At 45.8% G+C, this 27,823-nt stretch overlaps 1 protein-coding gene across 9 annotated transcripts in view; it reads left to right on the forward strand.

The window, feature by feature from the left end:
- PACS2 (phosphofurin acidic cluster sorting protein 2) overlaps positions 1–27,823 on the forward strand; it is a 70,213-nt gene that overhangs the window by 21,758 nt on the left and 20,632 nt on the right. For 3 of the 9 annotated variants that reach the window (XM_071751244.1, XM_071751247.1, XM_071751249.1), the window contains 15 exons: positions 2,835–2,922; positions 6,014–6,103; positions 10,514–10,639; positions 13,314–13,476; positions 14,446–14,519; positions 15,270–15,350; positions 16,022–16,081; positions 17,355–17,512; positions 19,005–19,095; positions 19,872–19,946; positions 20,705–20,826; positions 21,683–21,818; positions 22,486–22,590; positions 24,039–24,145; positions 24,805–24,959. In XM_071751244.1, the coding sequence (XP_071607345.1) occupies positions 2,835–2,922; positions 6,014–6,103; positions 10,514–10,639; positions 13,314–13,476; positions 14,446–14,519; positions 15,270–15,350; positions 16,022–16,081; positions 17,355–17,512; positions 19,005–19,095; positions 19,872–19,946; positions 20,705–20,826; positions 21,683–21,818; positions 22,486–22,590; positions 24,039–24,145; positions 24,805–24,959 (1,631 nt within the window). The remainder of the gene's footprint in view (positions 1–2,834; positions 2,923–6,013; positions 6,104–10,513; positions 10,640–13,313; positions 13,477–14,445; positions 14,520–15,269; positions 15,351–16,021; positions 16,082–17,354; positions 17,513–19,004; positions 19,096–19,871; positions 19,947–20,704; positions 20,827–21,682; positions 21,819–22,485; positions 22,591–24,038; positions 24,146–24,804; positions 24,960–27,823) is intronic. The other 6 variants (XM_071751245.1, XM_071751248.1, XM_071751252.1 and 3 more) reach the window with 4 other exon arrangements.

The following is a 27,823-nucleotide window of genomic DNA, read 5'->3' on the forward strand; positions in this document are numbered from 1 at the left end:
TGTATGGAAGGAGGTGCTGCTTATTATGGCAGAAAAATCCTTGCCATACCTGTGGATAGGAGTAGTTCGGGATTTTCTTGTGCTGGCAGCAGGGGCACCATGCTGGCTCTGGATGCAGTGACATATGGAATATTCCTTTTCATGATTTATTTGAGTAAGATATGGCCCCCTTCGTACCATGTATTCTGAAGGTTGCTTCAGATTTGTAAGCTGCAAAATTAAAAGACCCAGAACAATAAGGGTGTTGAGGGTAAGAGTGATTTGCTGAGGTTTAAACTCTGATTTTATTTCCCCCCCCTCCAACATAGAAACATTTCATTGTTGTTTGTGTGAAGTGCCTTTTAGTACCAGCAGCCCAGCAATGGGGGATTAAAGAAAGCAGATTCATCCCATGTCTTAACTGCTTTTGTTTTTCTAATAGCTGTAAAGGAGGCTTTTAATTTTTTTTTTTTTAATTTTTTTTTTTTCCTGAGCAGCAAGTGTTCCACAGGGCTTGATCAAAGCTCATAAATGATGAATTGAAGGAATGCCTGGTGGAGAACAGAACGCCCTCCTTGTGCTCTGCTGTGTATGCTGAGAACACCATTGTTTCTTTCCATACCTTTTTCATCCTCAAGCTGGGGCCAGAGAGAAAAGCCCTTTGTTCCTTGCCTGTCAGCTGAGACAATGCCAGTGTGTTGTCCTACCTCTGCTCTCAGCACCTGACCAGCCCAAGTCCTGTGGGTTTTGGCAAGCTGAGCACCATTGTCTCCAGCATTACAAAGAAAACAAATTGCATCACAGCCTCCTTCCCCCCCAGCCCCTGCCTGGGCTGCTTCTGGCTGTGGCTGAGTGCATCTGTGCTGCTGGTTTTGTTCATCATGTGGAAGGAAAGCTGTCAGCCTCTGCTCTGGGCTGGGGGATGCTGCTTCTCTTCTCCCTTCTCCAGCACCCAGTGCCTCCCAGCACCCTCCTGCATCCCTAGGTTTGTCAGGATGACCCTGCACACAGCTGCTGGTGATGTGGCACAGGGGAATGGGGGCCCAGCCAGACCCAGTTTTCCACTTTCCTGTAATTTCTGTAGCATCTCTCTTCATGCTGCCTTCTGATGCAAAACTCTCCAAAGGAGAGAGCTTTTGGTTCTCTTGGTTTTTTGGAGGCTGAGAGGAGGAGCCAGTGCTTTGCAAATGAACAGGGGGAGCAAAAAGCATGGGCTGGGGTGGAGACAGGGCTGGCAAGGGCAGGTTTTGAGTGAAGACCCTGAGAGCTGAGGCTGGTTCATTACTGCCTATACTTGGGTGCTGATTTTATACCTGGAGCTGGCCCACTGGGTGCCAGAGGCTCTACACCTCTAACCTTCTCTGATGCCATTAGAATAGGCTTCTCTGGGAAGTCACCATCCCTGGAAGTGTTCAAAAAATGTGGCTCTTTGGGACATGGTTTAGAAGGCACAGTGGTGTTGGGTTGATGGTTGGACTTGATGATCTTGGAGGTCTTTTCCAGAATCTTTTAAGATTCTATGGTTCTCTGTCTCTGGCCTCAGAGCCACAGGTGGTTCTGGATGTGGCAGGCAGCATTTGCTTCAATATCTACCACTGCTTCAGTGTCTTCCAGAGGCTTTATTTGCATCCCTCCTGCAGTTTTGCACCCAGAATGGTCACCTCTACCTTCAAGCATTGCAGCAAAGTGATGTTCCAGCTTCCCATGGTGGTGGTGGAGGTGCAAGTCATCCTTGCAGGGGTGACTTCCCAGGTTCCTGGCACCAGTGATGAGTCTTGCTGTCCAAGTGCAGGCATTAGAGACACTTGTGGTACTGCTGCCAGAGCAAGCACCAAAATAGAGCATCAGCTCCTCTTCCCTGCTTGGAGTTGGCCCCTTCAGGAGCAACCCTGATCTAACCCTCTACCTGTGTGAAGGAGCTCTGCTGAGGCTTCCAAACATCCCAGGGCAGAGGCCAAAAATGCCCATGCTGGCTCCTGGCCAACATGAGGGATGGTGTTTAAGCACCAGAGCCCATCTGCCAGCTTCCTCTGGCCTCTGCTTTCCTCAAGCTGAGCTGTCCTTGCTTCATGTTTTATCTTTCCCTGAGTCTGTTTCCAGCCACAGATCACACCAGCCAGTAGGGACTCCTGGGGAATGGCAACAGTGACAGTTCTCTGGTCCTCTTCCCTCCCAGCCTTAAACTCAGCTGCACTGGTCCAAACTGGACCCCATCCCAATGCTGGAAGGCAGAAGTGCAAACAGTTTCAACCAGAACAGTGTAGATTGTTGGTAAAGGATGTGATGTACTTGTGGATGTGTGGACACAGCAAGCTTGAGTCTTCTCCTTCTTTTTCTTTTTCATGTCCCATTAGGGATGCTTGAGCCACTTGCTAGCACTTTTGTTTGGGGTCAGGGGAAGAATGCATGGGTTGACAGGAGGAGGTGGGAGTCAGGAGTCTAAAACTGACAAAGCCAGCAATCTAGGAAAGCTTTGTAGGCTGAGCTGAAAATTAGACTGACCCAGTGCTTTTATATTAGTGGAATTTTATTCCTCTGACTCTGAAGCCTTTGCTCTGACTCAGAGCAAGAGTTCCCAGGCTGTGGTTGGGGAAGTCCATGCTGCAAGATGTGCTCACACAGGACCTGTCCTGTCCACCTCCTGGTGTTTGTGAAAGGTTGGAGAAATTCAGTCTGAAAAGCCAGGGACAGACACCTCGTGTATTTCTGCTGGTTTTATGTCTCTATCAGCATGTGGCTTGAGTCTGGAGCTTGTTCTCTCTCCAGCTGGGATACTGCTATGTGTAAAAGCTGTTCAGAGCTTTTTCCTTTTTCTGGCATAATTGTAACTGTTTCTCTTCTCTTCCTGTTTCCAGGTTGTGCAGCTTGACATTAAAGAAACTGATAGTCTTAAAGGAATTGGATAAGGAGCTTATTTCTGGGGTCATTGCTGTCAAAATGCAGGTAATTGCTGCTCAGTTCTAAGAATTAAATGTGTTGCTTGGCTAAAAGTACTGACAGGTGCCAAAACTGAGCTTCATCTCCATGTGAGGGTCCATTTCAGCCAGGGACTTCTTGTCAAGTCCATCAGGGCATCCTGAATGTGTGCAATATCTCTTGTGATCCTTCTCTCATGTTCCTACTGAATTTCACTGTTGTAAGCAAAGAATATTATTCACTGAGGGCTCAGCATAGGCTTATCTCTTATAAAAATGCTCTTTACGGATCATATGCTGTCACCTTCCTGAGCTCTTAGTAAATCTGAGCCTGGCTTTCTAATTAACAGACTTCAGCTCACTTTTAGGGCTGTACATCAAGGTTACTTGGTTCTGGTTTGGGGATTCTGGAAACTGGGCCTTCCTCTGCTGATTGATGAGCAGCTCACTTCATAGCCAGGTGCTTGTCAGTGGGTTTGTAGGGTGCCTGTACATTTTAATTTGTTCCTATAAAATACAGCTTGTTCCTGGGTAAATAATACCCTTGGGAAACTATATCCCAGGTAAATAACCTATTTTACAGCATACATTTGTGCCACTCAATTAGGTGCCTACATGTAGGTCACACTGCCTGCAGGCAGGCTAGGAAGGAAGGGGACTTGGTTCCACAATGTGTCACAGCATCACTTCAGCTCCCATGCTGCCACCAGTGCCACTGCTGAAGTATTTAATGAGTAAAAGCCTAGCAGACCTGTAAGTAAAAAAATACCATTGGCTGTGCTGAAAAAAACCCAGCTCCTTTTCAAATAAAGAGCTGGGAAAACCACTTCAGAGAGCTGGTTGTGTCAAAACACACAGAATCTAGCATGGAAACTGAAATCACAAAGGTTCTACAGTGCACAAATGAGCAGATGAGGATGTGACCAGCATCCTGTATCCCTGAGCAGTCCAGCTGAGGTAAAAATGTGTCCCTCTGTTTTGGAGGGGCTTCATGCACCCACACAGCAGGAAGCAGAAAGCAGGGAATTGTTGCACACACCTGGATTTGTGGAATCTTTGAATGAAGCATGGTTGTGGGTTCCCAGGTTGTCAGCATTGTTCATCAGGGCTAAAACCTTTCCATTTGTTTGTTCTCCTAAATGGTGGTGGATCTGTCATGGTGATCTGTGAGTGTGTGTAGAACATGGGTTGGAGAATTTAGTAGCTTTTACTAGAGCAAAACCTTCTCCTGTCCAGGTTACTGCTGACTGCTTAAACTTTTTTGGGGGGTGAAAATGCTGAAAAAAGTGCCTGCAAGTCCAGAGGGAGTCTTAACATGCAGGACTTGTCTATTTTGGATACTTGTGATCTGCCTTGGTACAGTAAGTCAGATACTGGACCTATGCACTTCTGCTGTCATTTCTCTACCAGGCTGGAGCTCCCATCCCTGGGCCATCCTTCCTTTGCCTTTCATCTGTCCCTCCAGTTGACCCAGAGGTGACAGTGGCTGGAATGACTGCTGTTGCAGAGGGTGCCTCACCTTGCATGTCCCTCCTGCTGGATCAGCACCCTTATTTCTTTGATGTTCTGCTTAATTATGGGTCTGGGGCACTGCAGCTGTCTCGGGCACAGGCAGATTTGAAGCCCTCTTACTAAAAGTCCTTTTATAGCTTACAGGTTATGATGCTGCTGCCAAGCTCTTTCAGATGCATTTAATTTGCCAGCTCTCAGGTTTCTGACAGGCATGGGGTTTTTTTAGGCTGGTGGTACTGGATCATCAAATGCATGATCCCTGTCAAATGACTGATTTCCTTTGTGTGGGGAATTGTGTGAGGGAGTTGTCAGGCAGTGGAGCCCTTCCAGAGGGGATGACTGAATTCAGACCTAATGAGAGCATCTTACCTGCCTTCCCTGTGTCTCCATGCAGCCTCCTGAACAGTGATGTTCAAAGGGTTGTCAACTGTATTTCCTGAGCCTTTGGCTCTATTTATCAGCTGCGATCTGTTGAAAGCAGCTATTTTGGGCTTTCATTAGGTTTTTGAGTTGCATAACAAGTAAAGTCAGACTTGCTATTAGGAGCTTTGCACCAATGGAACAGATGTTGCTGCTGCCAGTGGCAAGCTGTACTTTACTTGCCTACGTGCAGCTTTTCCTGGGGGAGCCCTGAGGTTTCTCCCCCTGCTCTGCTGGCTGTCTCCTGCTTTTGGGGAGGAAGGGATGTAAACCAAGCTCTTCGTCTCTCTCACCTCAGGCTGCTGTTTGGAGCTGATGTAGACAGACCAGATTTTGCCTTGGATGTAGCTGGGAGGTATTGAACACCCCCAGGCTGTCTCTGGTTTCCTAGATGCTGCTTTTTTGAGAGCTGCAGTTCTGTGCTTCTGGGAGATCAGCCCGTCAGGACAAAGGCAGATCTGCAGCCTCAGCAGAACATTGAGCCAGGGACCTCTGAAACTTTCTGCTGTGTTTGAAAAGGGCAGAAGGCTTTGCTAGGCAGCATTCTGCCAGGCTTTCCTGATAGCTCTCCCTGAAACATTCCCCGAAATCAAGTGCTTACACAAAAAGTAGCCCAGGAACTTTCCAAGTGTGTAGCAGCCCAAACACAGTGTTGATATGGAGTGCTCTGTAATACTGTCAGGGCTCCAGACTCCACTGTGATGGTTTGTGAATATTTTTTTTATTTTTTCAGTGGTTTACACAGGTTAAAACCCCCACTTTCCCCAGGGAGGGGTGTGTGCACAAAAAGAAAAGGCCAGTCCATCATGGCTAAAGGCAGAGATTGAAGCGTGATGCTGTGGCCTCCCAGCCCAGGAGATGATGAGCTTTGTACCTATTGGCTGAAGTAAAAAATATGAGACTTGAACTTGAGGGGTGGGGGTTGAGTCACAGCTTTTGAATGCTGGACTTTGGCAGAACAAAAGCTGCTTTGTGTTGCAGCTAGAGACAGTAAATATTCCCAAATCTTTTATCAGTCAAATACCTCCCTTTCGTCTCATTAATATTTCACAGAAGGGCAAGGTCAGACCCATCCGTTCACTTTCTCAGTGGCAGTCCCCGACAATGTTTCCTGGTTTAGGATTGGGGTTGGGCTGTCAGGGCCAAATTCTGGGGAAATTCACCCCCTGGACTTTGTTTCTGCCCAGGGCTCCAAGCGCATCCTGCGGTCTCACGAGATTGTGTTGCCCCCGAGTGGACGCGTGGAGACAGAGCTGGCACTGACCTTCTCCCTCCAGGTAAGGGGGGATGTGGCCTTTGGGACACGTGTCCTTGATGGAATTGCTGCTTTGCAGGGAGAATTACAGGTGGAGATCCTTCTAGTGCTGCCAGAGATGTTTGTTCTTAAGACAGTCCCAGGTGTTTCCGAAGAACCACCTGAGCGCTTCTGGTTTGGATTTTAGGAGTTGGCTATGGGAAATTTGAGCAAAAAAGGGCCCAGGTGCTTCCAGGATCTGGGGATGGGGAAGTCTACTAGGAAAGCTGCCATGTAAACCCTTAGACTTGTTCTCAGGGCTCACCTTTCATCATGGAAGGCAGATCTCTAATCCTGACTTGTCTGGGGGGAGCAGGCAGATGAGACACCAGCAGTAACAACACAAATCTGTCTGAATTGCCTCTCAGCTGCATTTGGTATGGTTGGTAGGGTTTTGGTAGTCGGTGGGAAGGAGAGAGGGGCTTCAGGGGTGGGTTTTGTGAGAAGTTGCAGAGATTCCCTGCTTTTTGACAGAACTGATACCAGCCAGCTCCAGGGTGGCCCCACTGCTGGCCAGGGCTGAGCCCATCAGTGATGATGGCAGCACCTCTGGGGTAACAGAGTTAAGAAAGGGGAAAAAAAAAAAAAAATGCTGCACAACAGCAACTGCAGCCAGAGAGAGAGAACTTGAGAATATGCAAGAGAAGCAGCTCTGCAGCCCCCAAGGTCAGTGAGGATGGAAGGGGGAGGAGGTGCTCGAGGTGCCAGAGCAGAGATTTTCCTGCAGCCTGTAGTGAAGACCATGGCAAAGCTGACTGTCCCCTGGCAGCCCATGGAGGTTAAAAGTGGAGAAGATGCCAGAAGACCCCACACTGGAGCAGGTGGATGCCTGGAGGAGGCTGTGACCCCAGAAAAACCCATGCTGAAGGCTGTGGACCTGTGGAGAGGGGAGCCCATGCTGGAGCAGGTTTGCTGGCAGGAATTGTCACCTCGTGGGGGAAGCACTCTGAAGCAGTCTGTTCTTGAAGGACTGAACCCTGTGCTGGAGAAATTTGTGGCAGACTGCAGCCAATGGGAAGGACTCACACTGGAGGATTTTATAAAGCACTGTCCCATGGGAGGGACATCATGCTGGAGCAGGGGAAGAGAGTGAGGAGTCCTCCCCCTAAGGAGGAAGGAGCTACAGAGACAACTTGTGATGAACTGACTAAAACCTCCATTCCTCATTTTCCTGCCCTACTGGGGGGGAGGGCAAAGAGGCAGAGAAATTGGGAGTAAAGTTAAGCCCAGGAAGAAGGGAGGGGTAGGGGGAAGGTATTTTAGAATTTATTTTTTTATGTTTCTCATTTCCTGCTCTGATTTCATTGGTAGTAAATGCAACAAATTTCCCCAAGTCAAATATGTTTTGCCCATGATGGTAATTGGTGAGTGATTTCTCCCTGTCTTTATCTCACCTTATAAGCCTTCTTTTATATTTTTCTGTCCCCAGGTGTCTTGCATGCAGGGAGCAGAGCCAGAGAGGCACTCAGAAGCATTAATATCTGTGTTTGGGGACTATTGGTTAGACCTTGAAGAGTTCAATCTAGTAGAGAGAGAGGCTCGAGTGACAATGTGAGACAAGACTGGGTGTTATCTCTGCAGACTCAAAGCAGATGAGATTTCCTTGCAGATGGCTGATAACCCTCTGGCTGCCCAGGCAGATACACAGCTGGTTGATGATGCTTCTGGTTCTGTCCTGGGATAACTGCAGCATTGCATCCTCTCCTCTGTGAGCAGGAATACCAAAGCTGTGTGCCAGGAATGCTTGGCTCCTGGGGCTGCAGCTTTTCCATGGTTGGGAGCAGAGCTGTAAGATGAGCCAGGTCTCCCTCTGCCAGTCCTGTGTCAGCAAGGAGCAAGTATTTCTGCAGATCCTCTTGGAATTTTTTTTTTTTCATTTTCTGGGACTCGGAGCAATGCTGCAGCAGGACAGGGAGCATTGTCATGAAATCAGTTTCCCTTGAAGGTGCTGGGAATTGAGTCAGAATAGGGGAAAGGGGTGGCTGTGACACTGAGCCTTCAGAAGAAGTGAGCAATCTCAGTGCAGAGATGGTCTCCATCTGCAAGGATGCAGTAGGGCCTGGGAAACCTTCCTGAAATGGCAGAGCAGAATTTTTATGACAGCTTTCTTAACTGTGCAATGACTAGGGGATACTCATAGTTTAAAACTGCAGCTTAAGCCAGGTACAGTCTGAATTCAGTGTCTGGAATATCTTTGAGAGTGGTGATGGACAGCAAAGTAGAAGCATGTGGCAAAGCACAAGAGTCTCAGCATCTTGCAGCAGGCACCATCTCCAGGTTCACTGTCAGCTCCTCAGAATGCCTTGCTTTGTCCCAACTGGATTTGCAGCCCCTCATATAGTAGCAATCACTGCCTTCTCAGCTGCTTCTCCTGGGTGAAATTCGTGTCCTTTGCACAGTGTTTCCTTGCCAAAGCCAAGCTAGAAAGGTTTCTGCTCAAGCAGAAAGGAGAAATTTCCTGTTGCTCTATTACACAGCTGGGGTAGGACTGGAAGTACTGGTGAGTCTCATCTGTTTTATCTTGCTGGCTAGGGCTAGACCAGTGACAGCTTTTCTGGCAGGTGAGCAACCATCACCCTTACTGCTGGAAAAGCTGCTTCTCCTCACCCTCCATGGGTTTCACAGGATCAAGTTCCCCAGGTATTCTAAGCACAACATTTCAGCTCTCCAGAGCACTTATTTCCTCTGTTTAATCTGGGGGATGGAAGGAACTTCACCACTGGGACTTCAGAAAGAATTAATGTCTTGGCCTGACTCTTGCTGTCCTAATGTGTGATGCCCCCCTCTTTTCACCCCTTGCAGGTGTCTTGGAGTGCTTGATGCTTCCTGTCAAAGCCTTGTTTTCAGCTATTTTGAGCCAAACTGTCTTCCTCTCCCATCTCTGTCTTGGGCTGACAATTACTGAGTAGTTTTGGTCGAAACTGTTCTGTAGAGTTGCTAAGCCATGGCTGGTGTTAAAAATAGCTTGTCTGTGCTGTGCAAAGGCCTGAGCTGTAATTAGAAGCCCTTGCTTTTAACTGAGGAGCTAAATGTCTGAGTTTCTCTGTACCCTTCTTCTATCATCTCTATGAATGTTTATCAGAGGTGGCCAGGCAGCATACCTGAGAAAAACAGAAAACTTGAGCTGTCCAGTTTAATCTCTCAAAACTCGTACACATTGAAATCAAACTGGTGTGGGTCCAAGGACTTTGGGTTTGATCTGCAGGCTCAATATGCAGCCCTGGGATGGCCCAGGTGCCTTGAGCTGAGAGCAAGGAGTTCCTCTCCTCTGCTTTCCCAATGTGGAAGGGCATCATGGCAGAGGGGTGGTAGATTTGAATATAAAAGTTGCCTCCAGCTTTTTAAGCCCTTCTTGTCCCTTGTCCCAGTAACTTTCTTCCATACTTGTTTAGGGACAGTTGTGTGTCTGTGAAGTCACAGGCTCCACCTGCATCTGGATGCAGGTGTGTTCTGAGTTTCTCAATTAGATGAGCTGCTGTTCCTCTCTTCTGCAGGGCTGCTGCTTGTGCTCAGGAGCTCTCACCCCTGCAGAGCAATCACTTAATTAGTATTCTGCTGGCTTGTGTGGTCACTGCTCCCAGCTCTCTTGTGTAGCAGTCAGGCTTGCTCTGGACTGCAAATTAATATCTCAGGGTTTCTGGTCACACTCAGCATTTGTTTTTGTCAAACATTTTGATAGGCAGGAAGTTATATTCACAGTGTCCCAAGGGGAAAAAAAAAAAAAGTGATGTGGGTCTTGCCTATAAGAAGTATCCTTCCCTTGGGATTGTCCTGTCTGATATCCCTGAAGTTAAGTGCTCCTACCTGCAGGTTACTTAATGCTGTGTATTTTGTATATTTAGAGCATGTGTCCCATTCAGCTCTGATCTCAAGATAAGACTCAGCTATCTGGTCAGGCAGTTGCTGCAGCTTTTCTTGAAGGAAAAGGCTTCTTCATCCCAGAGGCAGTGAGCTGGGCCCTGGGGGACTGTCAGTGGCAGAAAGCAGAGCCTGACTGCAATAATTCCCTGGGCAGGTGAGCAGAGAGAGCAGGTGAGCCCCACTCTTCCCCTAGCAGTCTCTGCTTGGCTTCACAGTCTCTCCTTGTAGGGTTTTTTGGGTGAAGAGTAGACAAATACATTTTCTTGTATGGAACATGCTTTGGAAGGATTTGAATCTTTCCAACACAGCCTGGCAGCAAGCAAAAACCAGCAAGGAAAACCCAGAGCTGAGCTGTTTGGGCAGAGATGGAGTCTTCTTGGGGTGATGAAGGATGGTTCACTCTGTGCAAGTTAGGTACTGCTGTAGGTACTGTGCTGTAGGTACTGCAAAAAACCTTTGGGTTAACCCCTAGGAATTTAAAGTTGACTCGTGAAGCACATAATAAGCTTTTTCATTCTCTTTCTAACCACAGTACCCTCACTTCTTGAAGAGAGAAGGTAACAAACTTCAGATCATGCTGCAACGGCGGAAGCGCTACAAGAACCGAACCATTTTAGGCTACAAGACTCTGGCAGTGGGGTCAATCAACATGGCTGAGGTGAGCAGCGTTTGACATCATCTCCATTTACAAAGCTGGACATTCTCCCTTCTGTTTAAACCCAGCATTGTCACTTTCCTCATTGAGAAGTGCTCGGCAGGCTCTCATAGAGCTGTCTTAATCACTGTAATCAGTATTCACGGGGCAATGTTTAAAATAGATTTTATTACTGAGTAATAACACTGGATACTCTTGGGAGCTAAAGCTTTCACGAGGCTAGCTTATCAATTTTTGTTGTTGTGTAGCTGTTTTTAGAGTTAGGGTGTCTGGATTTGTCATGGTTTAGCAGTTTGGGCAGACCAAAAATCAGAGGAGAGAATTGCTCTCTCTTACCCCCCCGCTGCACCCTCCCAAAGGAAGATAAAAGGGGAATAAGGACCAGAGACTTAAAAGCTGGAAATTAAAACTGAAACAGGTTTACCAGAACAGGGGAAAAGAACAAACATACAAAGACAAATATGAATACAACCTGATCTTGATCACAGGCATAGGTGCCTGAGGGCCCTTTCTAGCAGGGCTGACTCAGAAGGGGGGATCCATGCCTCTTCCCAGCACCCTGTGGATGTGGTTTCTGAAGAGCAGGTGGTGAGCTGATGGTAAAGGAATGAAGGAGAACAGCAGTGAAGAATGGAGTAGGGAAAAAAGAAGGTTGGGCTTTCGGTCTTCCTTTATAGAGTATGGGCAGGAAATGGGAGGGAATATTGACCCCTCTGTGTTCTGCCCCTCTTAGATCCCTCAGAGTCCTAAAAAACCTCTCTTTAGGCCCTTATACTGGTACTGAAAATTAGCCTGGTGCACTCAAACCATGAGAAGATCATTTCACTCATATACAGTGCTGTCCTCTTTGTATTCAGGACACTTCAGAATAACTTTAAAAGTAGTAAATATATTATTTTGTATCATGATTCCCGATTAGAACAGCAGAACTTGCAGTGTATTTGGTTCAGTTGTGTCCATTTGTCTTGGACCAATATGAACTGCAGCATGTTTTGTTGTTTCATAACTGGAAAAAAAGACATACAGGGTCAGTCAGGCAAGCTCTCCAACCCTAGAAAACCTTAAAGTTAAAGCAAGTTTTGCTGTGCTTCTCTGTGCCATTGTATGGAAGTTCAGGACCAAGTTTCTCTCATTTTGCTTGAAAAAAACTTGGCAATAATTACTTCATGGCTGTTGGTACTTGAGGTGGAGTTATATTAATGAGGTAAATTATAATGCTGGAATCAGATATGGATAAATTGTTCACTAATGCTTTCTGAATGGCTTAGCTCCATGCTTCAATAATTTCATGCCCTGTTTAATCTCTGTTTCCAACTATTTAGACATGGGCTTAGCAGTAGCAAGTTCAGCTTAATACCCATGCTTTTAATCAGGCTGCATTCTGTCAACAAATCATTTCCATCCAAAATAAGCTAGTGTTCTGCTGTGGTGAGTTATTACTCTATTAAGTAATTCCTTATAACATTTTAAAGACCATTCCTTATGTGTGAGTTCAGCTCCCCTTAAACTTGCAGTAAAGAGTGAACTCACAGTCTGAACTGGCCAAATTCTGATTTGTGGTGGTGTAGCTAACATTTTTCCTGTACCACGTTTGGTTTGTTGAAGAACTAAAAATGAAATATTGCTGTAAGGCAGAAAACATGGGCCAGTTAATTAGATCCATCAGGGAATTTCAAGCACTGGGCATTTGCTGCTGCTTCGTGTGGTTTTTCTTGTCCTTTTGTGATGTCAGCTGACTGAGGTAAGAAGGTCAAAAATTTCAGAGATTCACTGTTAGGAAATAGTTGCTCTTCTAGCTCATGTGGAATAAATCTGAAATTTAAGACTTAAAGAAAACAGATTTTACAGCCCCCCCCCTTTGCAGTTGATGTGCCCCTTAAACAGCACTAACATCTTTCTTAACATCAAAAAATGTGTAATTCTTAGCTGTTGAAACAAAGCAATGAATTGGAGTTGTGAGCCTGAGCAGAGTTTAAGGGGAGGGGGGGATATGTTCCTCATCATCTCAGATCTTTCTAAAGCCATGTGAGGAGCTGCCAAAGGAGCCTGGTGTGGATTAGAAAGCTGAGGGACAGAAATACTTTCTGACTCCAGTGGGGCAAGAGGATGCTTGAGTTCTGGGGAGAGCCCTGTGAGTGAAAAGGGAGGAGAAAGCCACTCCCTGCCTTCCCCCTCATCTTGTTTTTCATCACCCCTTGCTTCATTAGCCCAGGGTGGCCACCTCCTCTGAGATTCAGGTGCCAGCTGTCTGGATGATGGCTTTTTGTTTCCAAGAAGCACTTTGCACCTGTATCTCACAAAGAATTTTTGCCTTTACCTGCTCTGTTGCTGAACTTTAAGGCAAATTAAGTTCTTTAATTAGGTGCTCAGAGATTGGTAACTGGATAATTTAAATCAGTACTGTGCCATGGAAGCAAGTACATAGGAATGAGGTACTCAAGTATTGTGCTTCAAGGATGAGATAATCAACTGCCAGGTTCAGAACACTTTTTCTGTCTTTCCATCAGTTGCCAAATAAAACCTCAGCTGGTGGTGTGAGTTACCTGCAAGTGGCTCTTGCAGTTGCAGTGTTGGCTTGCTTCTGTACTTGGAAATATGGAAAAACTTCATTAAATAACTATTTTGGCATACAAGTGATACAAGTTAAATACATTTAAATGCTTAATTTCTCTCCCAGGTCATGCAGCACCCAACAGAAGGTGGCCAGGTTCTGAGCCTTTTCAGCAACATCAAAGAGGCTGCAGTGAAGGTAGCAGAAATCTGGATCTTCTCCTTGTCAAGTCAGCCAATTGACCATGAAGACAGCACTATGCAGGCCAGCCAGAAAATCAAGTCTACAGGTAAGAGTCTAACCCCATCCTCTGAGGACCAGTGTCTTCCTGAACTACCTGGAGTTAAACCCTGCCTGGGCTTAGATGCTTCGTGGAACAAATGAGAGAGGTTTTGCAGAAGCTGCTGTGTTTAGAACTGATTAATGCAAAGAAAACACTTGGCAAAGTTGTTGCTGTGTAAGCTGGGAGTATGACAGGACTGAATTGTCCACATCACACCAGGCCTGAGCCATCCAGCAGGGGTTCCTTGCCAGTGCCCTTCTAGCATTACTGGTGGGTATGTTGAGAACCTGCAGCCTCTCATCCTACTAACAGTGTTCTGTTCAGGAGATTCATATCAAAGCTACTCTTTCTCCTTTGAGTCTTCTGCAATAAATCTCCTTAACTTAGATGAGTTAGACCTGCAAACCTAAAACATGTTTTTTGACCTGGATTAATTGAGTGTAAGCCCATGGTGTCGTGCACTGCATAGGGAAGTCATCTTTTTATGTGGTACCAGCCTTTTGCTCACTGAGTGACCTGTTGAAGGTAGTGCATGCACATCCTTGTGTGTTGCTGTCTGAGGCCAGGCAGGTCACTTGAAGTGTCATTTCAATAAAGGATTTAGAGTCTCCTGGCATGCTTTACTTGCTCCTTTAAAACAGTTCAGTCCACATTAGGGGGGAAAAGTAATTCCCCTTGTGGAGAAACCTCTCTACTTCCTGCTGTCCACCAGGTGGCTCTAAAAGGGGGTGATGTTTCAAGGAGCTTTACCTGTGTGCTGGTCCTTCCTTCCTGTTAGATGTGCTTCTCTTTGTTCCTTACTTCCAGGCAGTTTTCATCTCCTCCTTCTAGCACAGATAGAAGATAAACTAGCAGGCATCTTTTTGTGTGACTCTTGATTTGTGACTGTTAGCTGTCCTTCTCTGCTCCTTTGAGTCTGTCCTCTCACTTTAAAGGAGTTTCACAGGATGTCTCCCCTCTTTCCTTCCCTTTCAGACAACTATTCCGAGGAAGAGTACGAGAGCTTCTCTTCTGAGCAAGAGGCCAGTGATGATGCTGTACAGGGCCAGGTACTGTTCAGGGCATGGCTGCTCCCTGGGGGAGTTTCAGTACACTGTGTACACTCTCAGCTTCTGCTTGCAACTAAAAGCCTTTTTCTTTAGCTAAGCCATGACAGTGTGAGACTGTCACCCAGGGCTTAGTTGCAGTGGCAGAAGACCTGCACAGTAACCCATTTCTTCCACGTGTTTGGACTTGAGCTCCCTTTAAACACTGGGACATGAGCATCCTTGGGTGTTTCTCTGCTTAAGGTGAAGGCATCAGTTGATTGCTTCTGTAATGTTTGGATTTACAGAGCCCAACGAGATCCTCAGCTGGAATAAAGGACCAGTGGGGTCTGAGTTGGTGTTTAACCTTTAATACCTTGTGCAAAATAGGTCCTTGCAGAGAAACCCCTGGCAAGATGTTTGAGATTCTTTGGAGTGTGGGTATTAGTTGCCTTCAGACTCGGGCATCACCTGCCTTCCACTTCTTGAAGGGTACTAAGAGAGGAATCCACTGAAATGTGGGCTGGTGACGATCCTTGTTCCTTGAATGTAGAACTAGAGCTGTTTGGCTTCTCCACACCATTATTCCTTCTTCTCTCCAGATCTGTTTCCCTTCCTTTTTCTCTCCATCACCATAACTGCGATTAAGGCAAATGCTGAAAGCCAGGAAGGCAGAGCAGCAGGTTCATCTTCATAGAGAGCACATTTTTGGCACTTAAATGCTTGCGTGTCCCCAGATAAAAAAAGTAACCCAGGACCCCTCTTTCTGTTCAGGATTTGGATGATGATGAGTACGAGCTGGGGAAGCCCAAGAAGCAGCGGAGATCGATAGTAAGAACGACGTCCATAACCAGGGTCGGTGGAAATCAGTTTTACTAACACTGAGGGGGTCTGGCCAGGATGTGGGGTGCATGTGGCCTTTTGGGACAGTGTTAAACATGCTGGCCCAGCAGGAAGCTTGGGAGCATGGTTACAGCATGTGAAGAGCTAGCAGAAGCAGCCAGTTCAGGGAGTGGGGCCATCTAAGGGGTGCGTATGTGCTGTCTTTGAGTGTCCTTTGACTACAAAAATGCTGTGAGGCTATGCAGGGAGGGATTAGGAAGTCCAAAGTCCAACTAGAAATTCATCTGGCCTGCATGGTAAAGGATGACAAGAAAAAAACCTTTAGAAATAAATTGAAATCCATCACCTAATAGAGGCAGGAGGGAACATGGTGACAAAAGATGAGGAAAAGGCTGAGTTGCTTAATGACTTCTTCACATCAATCTTTAGAAGCAGGAGCAGTTGTATTGAGGGAACCCAGCTCCCTGGGCTAGGGGACAGGGACCAGGAGGATACAGGACATAGGTTTGGAGATGCTGATTTCAACATGAGAGCAGAAGAGATGTGGCTGGTAGTACCAGGAGTTGTTTGATTTGAAGCAGTAGCTAGAGCACAAGTGTCAGATGTGTCAGGGGCTGCTTGCAGACTGGGAGAAAACAGTTCAATGAAAGCTTTATTTATGTAAAAGTGTTTTTGACTTACAGCAACAAAACTTCAAACAGAAGGTTGTGGCATTGCTGAAGAGGTTTAAAGTGTCTGATGAGGTGAGTGATTCTGTAAGGATTCCTATATTGTGCTTTGCCTTCTGCTTGGTGCAACTTGTTTTAGTCTTCAGGAACAGTCTCCTCTTTCTCCTTAGTTCTATTCATTTTGTTTTCAAGTCTGAAGTGGCTGTGACCTTTCCTTACACCCTGGCCCTGTGTGGAGGCTTGAGGGCCAACTCTAAAATTCAAACATCAAAGATTTTCTAGACTTGAGTTTTATCAAAACCAGATTTTGGCAACCCTGGGTGTACCCATTAGTTTTTCAGGCTGCTTTGAGTTTATCTTTGACCCTTTCAGAGACAAATATTCTACGGTGTGTTTTGCTTGTGAAGTTAAATCCCAGCCTGTTTGATCAGCTTACTAGAACAGCCAGGCAGGACATGAAAACCTTGGCTAGGGAATGCAGATCCACAGGAGAGTCAGCAGTCTGGTCAGAGCTGAAAATGGAAGTGATCCAGAACCCGAGAAATCTGTGTAATGTTAATGTTAATATAAAAGCAGTTAACACCTTGCTTGGCTCTATGGTATTGTGCTGATTTTGTGGCTTGTAGGAAAGAGTGAGTAACTCTTCATGCTTCTTTATGCTTCCAAACAGTCCTGTTTGCTTTGCTGTCCTTCCCAAGTTAGCTCAGCAGAGTCAGCACCCAGAGCTGAGGTCTCAGCCAGCTGACCTGCTGCTTTTTGGAGCTGCCGTTCAAAAACCAAGCTCTGAAATGTGTACCCTGCTTACCAGGGTCCATGTATAAAGCAGCCTCTGGAAGTTCTCTTTGAGATAACTGTTCTTTTCAGCTTGCCATGTGGATGGCACCTGATCCACAGGCAACTCCTGTGGAAATCTTTGTTATTTCTACCTACTTGGGTATCAAATCAGGAGGTGTCACGGCAGCTCTTTCAAAGACAGATGACACTGTTGGAAGTACTTTGTTTCTGTACTTCTTCAAAGGAAACTGGGGCTCCATTAGGGGCCTTTTAAATGCTTTGTTTATAGAGAGGTGTTGACTAATAAACATAATACCTGGTTAATAGCTTTTTTTTTGGGTGCTTAGTCCAATAGTTAACTCCTACCTCAGCCACTGACAAGCTTGACCCAACACAAACACTTTTCACAGACAATGTTTCTGTTGGATATAGCATCCTTGCACTAGGAAGAGCATTTTAGTCACAAGCCTGGTGTGCTGCACTTCATCAGGGTATGCAAGATGCAGCAGGGCAGCTCAGATGCTGTCCTGGCTCCCAGCAGGGTCAGCAGTGGCTGCTTTTCCCCTGTCTGTAGGTTCTGGATTCAGAGCAGGACCCAGCAGAGCACGTTCCAGAGGTGGAGGAGGACTTGGACCTTCTGTATGACACCCTGGATATAGAGAACCCCAGTGACAGTGGGCCAGAAATGGAAGATGATGACAGTGTCTTGAGCACTCCCAAGCCAAAACTAAAGTAAGTGTGGGGTGGCTGCTGTTGGGCCATGGATAAACCATGCAGAGTGTCAGCACTGAGAATAGATGTTTCTATTTCCACCCCTCCATTCTGTTTTTCTTCCCTTCTTGAGCTGGAGCCCCAGTGTGTTACAACAGGAATGACTTTACTGCCTGTGGGCTCTGAATTTCCTTCAGTCTTGTTTTTTCCTTGTTCCCTTTGCAGATGTTCTGCCTGTCCCATCATCTGGCACAGGGGTAGAAACTGCTGGCAGGCAGCAGTAGAATTAAGCTGTGTGCAGGTATTCTGAAAAAATGGTAGAAACAGCCCAGGAAATCTGTGTGAAGGCAGCAGGAGATGTGGTTGGAAGCTGCAGAGGAGAGGCAAGGGTGGACAAGGGAGGCTGCATCTTCTTGGAAAAGATTTGCAGGGATTAAGGAATAAATTAAGAATAAATTCCGAGTCTGGAGTGACTGAGTGAATTTATTCTTAGCCCAACTAGGTTATTCTACGTTAATTATGACAAAATGACACCTGGTAATTCCCACCAGTGGGCTGGAAGATGTCAAGGATAAACTAGGGCAGCAGTGGGATGGGACTGGTGGCTTGTAAAAGCATTTGAAGCTTGACTCAATATGTTGCCAGCTGGTAATCCCTACCTTGAAGGGATTTGGAAGTAGATGTGGTAAGGAGCTGCTTTGAAACAAACCAAAATGTTGTATTGCACATGCTGAGAGCTTGCATCCTGTTCCCTGGAGCCAAGGAAGAGAATTTTTCTGGGGTATGGGATTGCTGGAATGACAATTTGTGCCCATTTGAGTTCTGTGGCTCTGATCTCTGCCTTTTGACATGGAAGGGCAATCAGATTGTGTGCACCACCTTATCTTACTGAGCAAATGTGTAACTGGATCCTAGGGCTGGCAGCCAAATCTAGATAGAAGGTGGTAATAAAATCCATTTCAACACTACAACTCCCCCCCAGGAGCAGATATTCTTGGGGAGCAGTAACTCTGCTTGCTGTCTCTGTCTCTTGCCATGTAGTTCCATCAGCATTTGCAAAGCTGGAAGAAGACCTGCAGTGTAATATTTTGCACCTGGGGTGGTGAGGACACAACTGCATCTGTGGGGTCAGTGTGCTTTCTGTTCTGCTGTGGGGAAATGCTTGACCCACGTCTCCACCCCAGATTTTAGGGAAACAAAAGTTCCTGTTCAGAGTCTGGTGTGAAAGCACTCAAGGGCTCCTAGTAAGAGTTTGATAAATATGGGCTGATGTGTGACAGGTGGTTTGTTGGATCCTTTAAATGGGGTTAAGTTGGTGTGAGGAGACCTTGGACTTTTTCTTCTCTTTCTGTCCTGGAGACCACCCCTTCCTTTCAAAGGCCTCCTATCATTTTCACTGGAATTATGGGATATGCAAGATACCTGGGAAGAGGTGTGCTACTTTGCTGTGAACATGGTAGACTTGTAGTGTTCATGATAATAAGAGGTTGCCTTGCTTTCTTTATCCATCCAGACCTTATTTTGAAGGACTGTCACATTCCAGCTCCCAGACAGAAATTGGTAGCATCCACAGCATCAGGAGCCAGAGAGAGCCCTCAAGTCCTGTAAGTCATGTTGTAAGAAGGTTTTCTAGCTGCAGTTAATGTAGAAACCTCAAGATCTCCTCTGCCCATCTGGATTCCCATTGAAATTAAATTGCTCTGGCCATATGGCATTTCAGCTACTGTATTTGGCCTTAATACCTGCACTGTCTCTATTTGCATGTGTAAATTAAAGCACCCTCTCTGACCACCTTCATAGACTTGGATGTAGACACATGAATTTTCTGCTAAAAAAAATGTGGATTTTTTTTTGTAGGGGGTCATTATTTTTTATTTTGAAGCAAATATATTAAGCCAAGTGTATATTTTCAGGTTCTGTATTGAATACTGCCTAATATTCAGCTCCAGATTCCAGCATGCTTGCAATGACAGCCAGGATAGGAGATGTTGCCTGGGGGTTTCAGAGACTCCTTGGCACTGCTCAGGGGAAGCTTTACCTTACTTTTGTTGGGATAATTTCCATGGTGGCTGGGAGGGAATGCTGAGGGGCAGATCAGCCCCTTTCCCATCCCCTCATGAACGGGCATGTTATGCACAGAGAAAATAACTTTATTTCAGGGCATTTCCTTGTCTCTGTGTGTTGTGCATCACTGCTGCTTTGCCACATCCCATGCTAATGTTCTCAGTCCTGGTATGACCATGAAACCCTTCCAGCCATGCTACAGAGCTGGGCAATGGCTAAATGGAGAAATGTGTCTTTTCAACAGACTGATGCAAAGAGTGTGGGTGAAACCTGCTGGTGTGCCAGACCTCCTAATGATTTTTCTCCCCTCGAGCAGGTAGAGGTGCCTGAAAAAGCCAAGAGTCTTGGAAGCAAACATGCAGGCGACAGTATTTCTGACACTGTCTCTTATGTAAGTTGAAAATCCTCTTGTTAACATTTCCTCCTGGCAGTTTGGGTGTCAGCTGTGAGCTGCATTGTGTCATATGTCTGCCTGTTTATGTTGTCACATATGCAACACAGCCTACACAGATAACAGGAGCTGCAGTGAAGGTAATGCTGAGCTCTCCTCCTGACCTCAGGTGTTGGAGGTTCTTCCCTTTCAGCCATTTAAAACTGTAATTCTTCGTGCAGCCTTCTGTTTAAAAAGCTTTCTTTAAGGCCCCTTGGTTTGAGGAAGGCTGGCCCAAAGTGAGCTATACTTTGTATGTATATATATATATATATATATATATATATATATATATATATGTATGTATACAGTTCAGAAAGAAGTATTACTTCAAGCTGAATTGGCAGAAATGACACTGGGGTAAAAATCCCAAAGCTCACGTTGCATGGGGACATGCAGTTTGTAACTTTTCTCTTATGTCTGTCTTTCTCTGCTAGTTCATTTGGGGAAACTGAACTAATATGTGTTGCATTAGGAAGGATGTCCCTGCCTTGGAGCTTGAAGAATCCCTATTCTGAATAGTGTCTGAACACAGTTCCTTATTCCAGCTCCTTTGTGGGGCTTTGAGCTGGGAACTGGTAGCCCCAGAGGGCCAGTACTGGTTTCTCCCTTTTGGCACTAGTGAGTGGTGTTTCTGGAAAAAGCAGATGGAATGTGGCTCCTGACAGCCTTTGTGGTCCTGAGACAGAGAGGAGGCTTTGTTGCTGTGTTTTTTGCAGGAGTCTAACCAGCAAGCTGAAGTCCAGGAAGCTGAACTTCCCCCAGCAGATGTGTTTGTGGAGAAGCTGCCACCCAGTGGGAAGATCACAAAGACTGAATCACTCATTATCCCCTCCACCAGGTAGAGCAGTGTCCCAGCTTTTTTGTGCCTGTTGCTGGGAAGTCATGGACAGCCTGCTGGCATTTTTTTGGGGTTGGCCTGGAGCCACTGACTGCAAGGAAAAACACCTTGGGTTCAGGCACTCAGGTGCTGGGGCTTGAGCACTCCCTCATTTAGGGGGGTGGTAGACTTGCTGTCCCTGGGGGTATTGAAAAACTGAGTAGATGTAGTGCTTTGGGAGATGAGTTAGTGGTTATGGTGGTGTAGGACTGATGGTTGGATTTGATCTTGAAAATCCTTTCCAACCTTGATGTTTCTGTGATGCCCTGATAAATGAATGCTCAGAACCCTGAAGGGCAACACAGTTCTGAGGCTGCTGCCACCTCCTTTATTCTACCTGCTCCGTGTCCAAGGAGGTTTTTACAAAAATCTGGAGCTGCTTGCTCAAAGATACTTTTTTAAGTAAATGTATGATGCAGATTTTGGCCTTAAAGGTGATTGCCAACGTCCTGTTAAACTTTCCCAAACAGAAGTAGTGGATGTGGGCTTCAGCAACCCCACCATACAGTTTCTCAGTTATTTGCAAGCAAATAGCTGCTCTTTGGAAGAAGTATTTCTGTTGTGGTTTTTGCTATGTGGCTGCAGTTGGCATGGCTGGGGTAGCAGTGGTGGTGTGGAAGCCTGCCTGGGGCTGATGGAAACGTGCTCTGCACTATCAGAAACAGAATTAGCAGGTCTGAAGCTGGCTCAGAACTCAGTGATTCCCCAGTGCCTCCTCTCACGTTCTCGGAGGTTGTCAGACTGGGCAGTCTGGGATTTGAGGGATGGATCTTGCCCAGATGCAAGGCATTTCAGGAATGCAAGCACATCTCTCCAGCAGGTCTGAAGGGAAGCAGACAGGACGTCGGGGCAGAAGCACATCTCTGAAGGAGAGGCAGCCAGTGAGGCCCCAGAATGAGAGAGCCAACAGCCTGGACAACGAACGCTCTCCGGACACCCGGCACCACTTACAGGTCTGCAAAAAAATTTCTCTCTGTCCAACCACTTGTTTTTTTTTTTTTTTCCTCCAACTGTCTCCTGTGGTCACTTTCCTTCTGGTCCAAGTGTTGGCCCTGCTGGAAAGGAACTGGATCTTGTGGCTCCAAGGAGGGAATTTATGTTTTGGCTGGTACTGAATCTGCCATGCTGGGCTGTGCTTTGTCAGCCATAAACTGAGCACACTGAACAGATTGTTGTGGTGAGACATGAGCAGAGGGATGTGCTGAGGAATCACCCCTTGAAATAAAGCAAGTTGCTAAGAATTGCAAAGGAAGACTGAGTGGTGGAGAGCATCTGTGCCAAGCTTTTGTCAGCTGCAGGACTCAGTCCATCCCCTCCTTGAAGGAGATGGTTGCTGCTTTCTGTGAATCCAAAATTCCTTGGGCTTGTTAGTTGGTATAAAGTGACATAAGAAAAAGTGGATGGCAGAAGGAGTAATGACCAAGGTGGCTACTAGAGACACCTGCAAATGCTGCAGTATTAAAGCAGCTGCTAAATATCCATCCCAGCAGCCAGGTTGGCTGCTTGCTGCCTTTGCTTGTGGGGTGGCCATGCACAGCCACCTCTTGTGAATGCAGGAGCTGGTGGCTTGAGGATTACAGGTGACATCTACTCTTTTCTTCTCTTTGTGTTTACTTCCAGATCCCCAGGAAAACAGTGTATGACCAACTAAACCACATCCTGGTTTCTGATGACCAGCTGCCAGAAAACATTATTCTTGTCAATACTTCTGATTGGCAAGGCCAGGTAAAGGCAGGACATGTCAACTGAATCCAATTTCTCCTTTATTCTTCCTTCTCAGGAATGGACAGGAATGCTTGAGCTCTACACTACCCAAGTAGGTTGGAAGAGCAGTGGTGGTGACAGCATACTGAGGGTTCAGTGGTTACAGATTGGATTTTATTTCCCCAGAAGATGCTATGGACCTTGTAAGGCTTTGCCACCTGAGTATTCCCTTGGAAGCTTTTCCTTTTCTAAGAAATGCCATTCCTTCTGGTTAGCAGCACACTGGGAATTGCTAGACTCTTGCACTACTTCTTGGCTGGGGTAGGCTGGGACAGAGAGAGCAGGAGGGCTGACTTTTGGGTTAGGCTCAGATTTCTAGGCACAGGTGACAGTCAGAATAGAAAATGGTCTCTTATGGTCTGTTCTGTTACCTTGTGCACACACTTGTCATTCCTGACTGGTTTGTCACCCCATCTTTTCCAAGTGATAGTGATGTTAAGGCAAAAAGCAGTGCTTTCTGATGCTGGCAACGTGGGATGGTTTGTCATGCTTATGAATAGGAGTCTGGAATACATTTTCCTCCTTTTGGAGAAATAAAATGTATATAGAAGAGAGTCATTAAATGTGTAGTGGGTGAGCGTTGCCTGTAGAACTTGTGCTGGAATTGTGGAGTTACACTCACTGGTTTGGCTTTCTGCCTCTGGAAGAGCTATGATCTCAATGCCTGAAATTAAAAACCAGCAGAGCTACTGGTTCCAGTTTCTCTGTACTTGGAAGATGGAGAAATACCTTCTGCATTACTTTCTAGCCACCTCTAGGTCTTCTCCCAGTAGTTTTAGCAGCTTGTGCTTGCAGTATTGGAGGAGTTGAAGATGGTATTAGCTGGGCTGCATGGATTAGGAGGGCAAAGATTAAAAGTCTGAGATAATTGCTGACTCTCATCAGTGTTATGCCCATGTATACCTGAGGTGTGTGTTGGTTTTTGGTAGCTGCATGGAGGAACATGCATGTTGGTAGCACCCTTCCCTCTTCTAATGCTCAAGGGTGTGCAGAACTTTGCATTTGTTTAAATCCTTTTGAAATCAGAGAGGTGTGAGTTTAGTTTCAGAAGCAGATGAATAGAGAACACTTGCTCTTACCTAGTGCTGCCTGCTATGTGAATGGTCTGCTGCTCTCCATGAAACTCCTGCTATTCTAGAGCTGTCATTGCCTGAAATGCTGTGGTTTAGATACAGCATTGGTGTTTGCCAAGAAGGTGATGTGTTTGTTTTACTGGAGGGATGGTTTTCCTCTGGCTGGTGCCCAAGGGATGGTTATTTGGGAAATAGCTGTAGCACCTACAAACTGGACAGATGGAGAGTGCCTGTGCTTGGGTGTGGGAATATCTGGGAGTTTGGGGGAGGCAGATTTTCTTCTGATGACAAATTGTACTGAAAAAAGGACCATAATATGTTGTGCTCTCTCCTCAGTACCTATCAGATGTCTTGCAAAAGCACACCTTGCCTGTGGTCTGCACATGCTCCTCAGCTGATATTCAGGCAGCTTTCAGCACGATTGTCTCCAGGATACAGAGATAGTAAGTTCTCACCTTGCTTGTGGTGTTTATTGAGTCTCAGCTCTAAAAGCCTCTCAGCTCCTGTATCCCAGTGCCCAGGGGGTTTTCCATCCAATAGGTGAGAAATATTTCTCCCTTCCAGTGCTCCCCAGTCAGCTCCCCTGAAGTCAGAGTTGTATGGGGCACAAGTCTTTCATTGATACTACTAATTTTAAAAGATTATGTTTTGAAGTCTGCCTAATAGGTCAGAGCCAATAATCAGTAAAGCCTGCAAAGCTAATATGCAAGTTTTTAGACAGTTCTTGATGCCTGTTCCCAAGTAATGCACAGCTTAATTCCTCAAAGCATTCCCTGGATATATCCTGAGGGCTGTGGGTACCTGGGTGTGCTGTCTGACACAGCAGTAAAGTTGCAATAGGCACATCCTAACCTACATTGTTGAGTCCCAGCCTTTAGATTCTCAAAATACATGAAAGAGGGAGCAAAGAGACAAATTTAAGAAGTATAATGAGCAATGTGGCATTTTATTGAATGTTTTAAGCTGCTGGTAATCACTGTGATATTGCCTTGGGTATTGAACTAACTCTCTTCTGCCTTGGTTGTTATTAACCAATTTTCTTTTAACTTAACCAGCAGGTTGGAAGCACCATTATGAACATGTTCCCTCTTTTTCTGTCTAGCTGTAACTGCAATTCACAGCCTCCAAACCCAATTAAAATTGCAGTGGCTGGAGCCCAGAATTACCTCAGTGCTGTGTTGAGGCTCTTTGTAGAGCAGCTGTCTCACAAAACCCCAGACTGGCTCGGCTACATGAGGTTTTTGATCATCCCTCTAGGTAAATAAGGAACAGTTTTTTCTTCCTAGAAAGATGAACGGGTGAAATGTGATGTGTTCCCTCAGGAGAAACCTTCCTAGAAGGTTTGGCTAGGTGTATGGCTGCTAAATGAGGCATAAGTCCTGCTGTCCTAGGGTTGTGCAATGCTTGTGGTGCTGCTCTTGTGTGAGTGAATCTCCTCTTGACATTCTTGATGCCAAACATGCTTGCAAAAATCTTTTGTTTGAAGCCAAGGGTTGAGTACTTTCTCCCCCTACAGGGAAGCTCGTGTCTATCTTCTTGTCATGGCACAAGGGATGCACAGAATCAGGTTCTGAAAGCCTTTTCCCTGGCTGAAATCTTAAATTCCTGGGACAACACGTTTCCCAAAGCATTAAATGTTCTGGCCACTGAGGCTGACACAGAAAATGCTTATGGATAATAAGAGGGTTGAATTTTTTTACTTTTTTTTAAAGGCTCTGAAACTGCTGAGAATTTAAATTACCCAAATTACATGTGTCTTTTGACCTTGCCTTTATATTCTGTTCTCCTTGGGTTTTTTTTCTCCTTGGTTTTCCAGCACCTTATCTCTGCCCTTCCAACAGCTCAACAAGGCTGCCTGGCTGGAAAGCAACCCAGCTTGGATCACTTGTGTCTGTGCAAGTGGAGTGGGCTGATAATGATGTTAGGGGTCTTGTCATGCTAAGAAATGTGAGGAATGTTGTAGCAGAGAGGCCTGGGAATTCAGGTGGTCCCTGGTGCTTGTGGCATCTGGGCAGTGTTGGTGGTAAAAAGGTGCCAGAAGCCAGGCTGTGAACAGGACATTTAGGTGATGCAGGCAAAAGAAAACTTGAAAAGAACTTTTTCTTGGTATTTTTTTGGTTTTCTAGATTTGGGACCAGCTGATGGCATTTGCTGTAGGAGTCAGAAGCTGCTGCCTGGCTGTTCGTTCCATGGTGGGACTTGCAGATGTCACATGAAAAAGGCAGGAGGAGAGCCAGCTCCTTCTCTAAGAAAGGCATTTAATTTTCAGAGTGGTTGGCAGGAAGAGGAGAGAGCCCATTAGTGGGTAAAAACACACAACAAAAATATTTCTGCAGGGTTAAATGTGCTTTGAATGAGAGCCTAGGTGCCTGAGGACTTTGGTCCTCGTGTGCTGACTTGTCTCCTGGTCTAAGAAGAAGATATTTTTCTGTCCTACATTCTTTAATCATATGAAAATATTCTGTCTCTGAAAGGGAAACACAGAATTTAGCTAGCATGGCTTTGAGTTGTTTTATTAAAATTTTCTTTGGCATTAAAAAATAAAAAGAACAAAGCACTTTGATAATGGAACTGCTTTAGAGCTGTGAGTGCATTTTAAATATACTTTAAATATAGAAACTTCTCTAACAGGACCTTTCCCATACAAGTCTGCAGTATTTTCTGATCTGATCAAGTGCTTATTTCTGGCCAGCTTTCTGGCAGTTCATTAAAGTGATTTAGGGGCAACCTTTCTTTTCTGACAATTGAAGAAGCACCAGAGATAGAAAGGTGACCATGCTATAAATGTCTTAAAGGCAAAGACTCTCTGCTGTTAGCAGCACCTTCAGAGTAGGAGTGGTGTTTTTTCTCAGATGGTTTTACCTTCTTAGTCCACAAAGAGAGGCTGCAGTGTTTTTGTTAACACTGGGAAATAAGTGTCTGTAAGCATCCATACTGAGAGTCTCAGTCCTGCTTTATGCTTCTGATGCAAAGGACAGAATCCTTTGATATCCAAAATAGTGTTTATACAAATGGAAAGGGCAAGTAAAACAATAAAAAAAAGGTTGGGGGTTATTTGAGCTGTCTGGGTTTTTTTTTTTAGCATTTCATTTAGCTCCCATGGATAGAATTTCTCAGAAGACCTCATGTTCAGTATTTGTTTCCAGCTGCATGTGCCATGGGTGAGGGGTTTTCCCAGCATGTAGGGAAGCTGTTGCCTGTCTGGTGTGTGATGCAGAGCTGCTCCATGTGCACCATTTAAAACCCCACTGCAGGAGAAATTATGGGTGTGAAAGAACCCTATATCAGGAGGGTCCAGGAGACAACTTGGGCCTCCATCTCTAATGAGACTGAGGGGAGCTCAGCAAGAACCTCCTGCTTGAACCTTTCTTGGAAGTCTGGGAATTAGCAGTGGTTTGGAGGACTGAGAAAAGACTGGGGGTTTTTCCACCATGAGCTTTACTTGGAGGATGGGTGAGTTTAGTTCAGCAACTGGGGTCTTGGAAGGAGTTGTCAGGTTACCAGTTACCTGCTGATGGCTCACTTATTGTAGTGAGAATTTGGCATGCAGGAAGCCTAAAAATAAGCTGATTAAGAGGACCTTTGAGGCCACTTGGTGGCTGATTGTAAATGTACAGCACTCGTGCCAAGCAGGACTGAAATGTGGCCAGAAAGTGCAGTCCTGGTGCACCTTTTCTTCTGAAGAAAGGCTGAAGAAGTAGCTGCAAGAGCAGGGTGTCTGTTTTGGGAGCACGTGTGGTCTAAAATGAAGGTGGCAAGTTTTTACTACCTGTGGGGACTTTGTCACTTAAATGCCTTCCCTCTTCTGCTCAGTATTAACTAGGGCTGCAGGTTGGGGGCTGGACACAAGCTTTTTCCAAGTAGGTCTTGCCAGACTCATGGAGGAGCCATAAGGGCAAGCAAGGACCTGATGCAAATGCTGACATTCACTGGGGACTGTAATCCTTGGATTCTGCCTTCTGCTTTTAATTACAGCCTATTTATTCAACTTGTAGCCCTTCTCCTCCAATTAAACAACTCTCCCTGGGTTGTTTTTCCTGGCTGGGAACAATTGCCTCTTCTCAGTATTCCAGAAGAGCCCTGGTGTGCAAATGGTGTTTGGAGGAAGGAGTTTGACTCCT

Source organism: Heliangelus exortis, chromosome 8, assembly GCF_036169615.1.
Source record: "Heliangelus exortis chromosome 8, bHelExo1.hap1, whole genome shotgun sequence".
NCBI classification, from domain to species: Eukaryota; Metazoa; Chordata; class Aves; order Apodiformes; family Trochilidae; genus Heliangelus; species Heliangelus exortis.